The sequence below is a fragment of the Echiichthys vipera genome, assembly GCF_963691815.1.
Source record: "Echiichthys vipera genome assembly, chromosome: 2".
Taxonomy (NCBI): Eukaryota; Metazoa; Chordata; class Actinopteri; order Perciformes; family Trachinidae; genus Echiichthys; species Echiichthys vipera.
The window spans coordinates 16,417,584-16,422,761 of NC_139827.1; the positions used below are offsets into that span (position 1 = coordinate 16,417,584).

Genomic DNA, 5,178 nt, shown 5'->3' on the forward strand with positions numbered 1-5,178 from the left:
ACCAGTGGCCTCCTGCTGATAATACAGTTAAACTTTGATTATTATTCGGATAAACAGTGATGCTTCATTGTATGAAGTGTTTCAAGTTACTGGGTAAAAAGGGCAGTGTTCAAAATAACTTTTAAAACTGATTTTATTGCACAACTTTAAATATTTGTAATTTCAAGACATGATATACACAATTGACTTACATTTGTGCGTAAGGACAAGTACAGTAGACTTAAAAGGGTAGCTGTGGTAAACTCATTAGGCTACATGGTTAACATGAAGCCCACCAGCTTCAAAAACAGACTTGGTTCTGCTCTGAATCAAAGCAAACCTGAACCAGATTAACAAATCAAGCCTTAATCACTGGAACCAGAGAGGAAGCGCCTTAAAATGTTTTTCCATTCGACACTTGAAACACAACTTGCCCGAATGTGTTTTGCAATGTTGATCGTGAATAACATGGAAGTTTAAACAGTCTTAATTCTGATTCCCTTTGTTAGAGTCCATTCTAGCCCCTGAACACCCCGACAGGTGTTTTCAGTTAACCTGGTTGATTAGACCTGTCTCAGTACTGTGTGGGTGTGTCTACTGCGATTGAGTGACATCTTCCTGAGTCTCCTGTCAGCTTTGTTTCACCTGTTAAGGCGGGACAAAGTTCACCTTTATCATTCTTAGACTGACATTTATGACCTCAAAAATTCCCATTAAAATTCTCCCCGCCCACCTTCAACCACAGCAGACGTCTAATCAGCCGGAATGAGTGAAAACACCTGTGTGGGTGTTCAGGGGCTTTAAGCTTCAGGCAACTTTTGTGTTTCAAACTCAGTTCATTATGGCTTCTTCCGTGTCTGGCTTCAGCACAATGCCGAAGAAAATATTTTTCTTTTTTTTAGTTTTTTGACTTGTGGCCAACTATAGTCAGTGGGTTCTTATTGATAAGCCAATCCCAAAACCTACAAATTAACTTGGTACAAAAAAAATGAAAGCAAATGCTATGCGTATACAATACTGACAAGTGACATGATGGACTGGCAGAAATGACTCAGAACATCTTATAGTTGTGCGTACATGAGCTGTAACGTGGAATGTGCCATTAAATGTCACAAAGATGAACTTTGTTAAAACAATAATAAATACATATTCTCAGTTAAACCATCACAGTTTTTTTGGAAGTAACCATTAATTTCACCTTGAGTGACTCGCAGTGTCTGAGTGCCTGATGTCATCTGCAGGCCTATGCGGTCATTGGTTAATTGTGGAATTTGTCAGCCGGTAAGAATCCTTGATACAGACTTTATTAGCCTAGCCGTGCATCTCTTCATGGTCTCCCCCTCACTCAACCAACAGACATGGTGTCTAGCTTGCAGCATTTTCCTCCAACTCTCATCATCTTCTCAATGCGGTTTGGGAACATGGCCGTCCACGTAAAAGTTCCTGGTGATTTTGGGCAAGGTGAGCTCTATGCCCTCGAGCTCTGGAGTGAGAATGATCTGACATCCCAACCGGGAGTTCTCCTGAAGCATGGGCGCCATGTCCAGCATGTCATCCTCACTAGGGCACCAAGACATGTGTCAATATTTACAGTGATCTCCCTTTCACCTCATTGCACACATTTTTTTGAAATTCAAATGTTGTGGTTAAGGAAGGTGTCCTCTGTAGCAGACCTACCTCTCTTCAGGTTCTGGCAGTTTGTCAAAATGAGAAGCATTCACATAGACGTGACATGTTGAGCAGGCCAGTGATGCCTCACAGGCTCCTAAATGAAAGAGAAACAATTAATGAGCAATAACATCTTGAAACCATGATTCAACTGAATATTTAAGAAACAGCTTTTGCTGTCCAAATGCTCACCTTCGAGTTCAATTCCATGCCTCTGAGCCAGATACATGACATTATCTCCCACTTTGGCCTTAACTGGGATCCTCTGGCCAGACCGATCTATATACACCACGTTCACCCTAATCAGCAGTGAATGGAAAAATAATTTAGCCTTATAAACCATCAAACATTTGAACTTATCTGAAAAAAATGAATACGCCATTCTGCCCTTTTAATTCCTTAAAAAATAGACAGTAGAGAAACAATATGTTCCATGTTTAGTAAAGTAGAGAGAGAGAGACAAGATTTCTGATCAGTATTTTTTTTTTCATTTACCTTTGCCTCACAGATCATACTACTTCTTCAGATGCTTTAATTCAATAGTACAAACCTTTTAAATATTACTACTCATCAGTGCTGCCGTGTAGGTACATATGGTGTTGTTATTTTAGGTGTCAGGCAAAACAAAACGGTTTCTTGCTCACGCACCAATCCGATAACATGAATTACTAGTATTTTGTAAATGGTAAATTAACTGCACTTACATAGTGCTTTTCATCCTTAGGTCAAAGGTCCTTCACTATGACATCTCAACAACAATATTCGTTCTTCCGGGTGGCATTTATGTATTTACAAACTTCTAAGAATCTACGAGGTAAATTTCATATTTGTACATTGGCATTTACATGTAAAATTAGTAAACGAGAGTGGCGTTGAGAGAAAGCAGTGAGAACTTTTGGGTGACGCTCAGCCTGAGCTGCTCAGATGGTGGTTTACATCAAAAATAACTTTAAGACTTTACGGTCTATTCTGGAACTGTTAGAGGATGTCATTTTACTGTGAAAGACTGAAGTATGGTCCTGGCTGTTTTGACAACATTGATGTTAATTTTGACGATCAGCAGCTCCCAGTGTTTGCGGCGAGGAGATTGGGGTGTCTGACTAGGACCGAAAGCAGCATACGGCTAATTTGCGGTGTTAGCGTCCTTTTGAGCACTATTGGAAACACAAAGATAAATTAGGCCGTTAAAACGATATATGGTTAGATAGAAGATAAGTAGTTAACCTTTAGTTTAACACCATTAAATTAATCTTAAAACATTACACCATAATTTATATTTGCAGGTTAAACAGAAAGTTTGATAGAATTTAGTCAAAAACTGTCTGACTGGTGACACAGATCGTGAGTGAATGTCTCCACAAATACGATGATGGAGGTTTGGTTCCCAGTCTGACCCGTCAGAAGTGGCTACTCCTCATCCAGGCAGTCTCGTAGTCTTCTCTGTAGCACTAGTACTTTTGACCAAGTCCACTCGCTTTACCCACCGGATTACATTTTTTTTTCTGCAGGAAATTGATAAAACCCTACTACCTTTTGTTGTATATCAGGCGGCTCAAACACAACACATTTTCATTTTTCAACTATGTAACTCTGTTTAAAGTAGCTTCAGGTTGGCGGAAGCTGCTCGCGTTCTGCCACCCGGATGCCTGTTGTTTACAAACATTATGGGGAGGCTTCATTCAGAGTGTCACGAAGGTCACTTTGACATATGGAAAGGAGGAGCCGGGTACCAAACAACAAATTCTGCAATCATGGAATGAGCCACTCAATTTATGTCATCCCTTGCCTTGGAAACATCAATCAATGTGAATATGAGCTTCTCTCTCTCAAAGCCAGAAACCAGAGAAGCAACTTGTGATGTCATTAAGTACTAAGTGTGGAGGTGCTCGGTAGACAATGAATGGGAGACTAAGTTTGTTTGTTTTCTTTTATTTATACCCAAATGAGCTGTAATTTTGTATGTTCTGACAAATAAAATGTCCCTGTATCCTCGGAATATTCCCCTGCGTCCTCTCAGTGACATCTATAAAATCTTTCCCAATTCATTTTCTATGGAGCAGTTCAGACTTTAAATTGGATTACATCCCAAATGTGAGTTTTAGCCCTCTAGTTATTTGGGATGTGGGAGAGTTGTTCATGTCTACAAACACTTTTTATAGAGTTTTAGACCATTGTAATAACATCTATGAGTTTTGAACATGGGTGTAGCTCCCCTATAATACTTGGTTTAAAGTACTACTGGTTCAGTCAATGCTTAGGAAGAGGTCCAAAAATATGCATGTTAGCATGACTCAGCAACAATTTGAACTATCTGTCCATGAGGACTAAATGTAGCCTCCAGTTGCTTGAACGTCACACAGTATCAGTGTTTGATAGTAGCAGTTGTAGTACAGTTATTATATTTCATGCTTTTTACTGCTATTTATTACTATTTTTGACATACATAGAACTTATAGAAATATATAATTTACTGTTGCATTCTTCACTGCAGTATTACCACAGATCATGCCCTCATTTTATAATTGATTGTATATCATACAGTGATGGTGCAACGCACGCTTTATTTTATGCAATTTTATACTTCTTATATTGTGTGCTTTTTATCCGTATTAATATAACATCTCGTGTTTGCTCCAAACTAAGTTTATTTGTACTTGTGTGCAGTGAAAGTTAAGTATCTATCTATTAAAGAGTATAAAGTGTGCATTAACTGATACCAACTGGGAACACCGCAGTATTTCACAATAAAAGCCCCATGTATACTTACACATCATCCGGGTCCTCTGCATTGGAGCCCCCCTCCTCACTGTGATAAAGTCCTTTGAAAAAAGAAAAAGCCCAAAGAGAACTATGAGTGGAGGAATCAGCTCCTGCAGACTGTTTGCATCAAGTTTCACAACCCCGAGCTGATGTGAAGTTACACAAGTGTCATTGAGCAGAGTTTAATAACCGCGGATGTCCTTCCACAACCTGCTCACCAAACTGTGATGGCATTAACAGTAGCTTAGCGGTGGTGTGAAAAAACAATTTACCAACACTTATCGTAAACTTAAATAGTCCCGAGAGCAGAAGCAGAGTGACTGAGGCTAAACGTGTTAGCAAACTGTCCACTCACCTATACTCGTCTGCAAGTGTCGGTTAATGGTCCGGAAGCTATCGACGGAACCCGTCCTTGGTAAACGACTCACTCTGCCCGCACAGCTCTTTAGCCTGTTGAAGGGACATGTGCTACAGTCCGGTATAACTCGAGAAAGTCTCAAAGTCAGCCCCATGCTCGACCGGACTGCAGCGGAGGCAGCCATGTTTCTGTTTTGGTCACATGACCCGAAGAGGCCAATGGGAAAAGAGCGTTGGTGTGGTGACGTCTCTGCTGCCCTGACAACAGAGGGCGCTGCTGCGTCACGCACAGAGACACACAGTAACTATATACTAGAATTATATACTATCTATAACACTTATACTTTCAGACACATCGATGGATCATGTGTTTTGCAACAATTACAGTTTTAATGTCCATGTGTTAAATTATTT

The 5,178-nt window shown here is 40.0% G+C and overlaps 1 protein-coding gene across 1 annotated transcript; it reads right to left on the bottom strand.

Annotated features, from left to right (window-relative positions):
• Positions 1-202: 202 nt before the first annotated feature.
• Positions 203-4,949, bottom strand: fdx2 (ferredoxin 2; the record flags this gene model as incomplete). The annotated part of the gene is made up of 5 exons (XM_083930948.1): positions 203-1,539; positions 1,657-1,744; positions 1,840-1,946; positions 4,415-4,466; positions 4,763-4,949. 5 exons carry the CDS (start codon positions 4,947-4,949, stop codon positions 1,383-1,385), a joined length of 591 nt encoding a protein of 196 aa, XP_083787074.1. The 3' UTR covers positions 203-1,382.
• Positions 4,950-5,178: the final 229 nt, after the last annotated feature.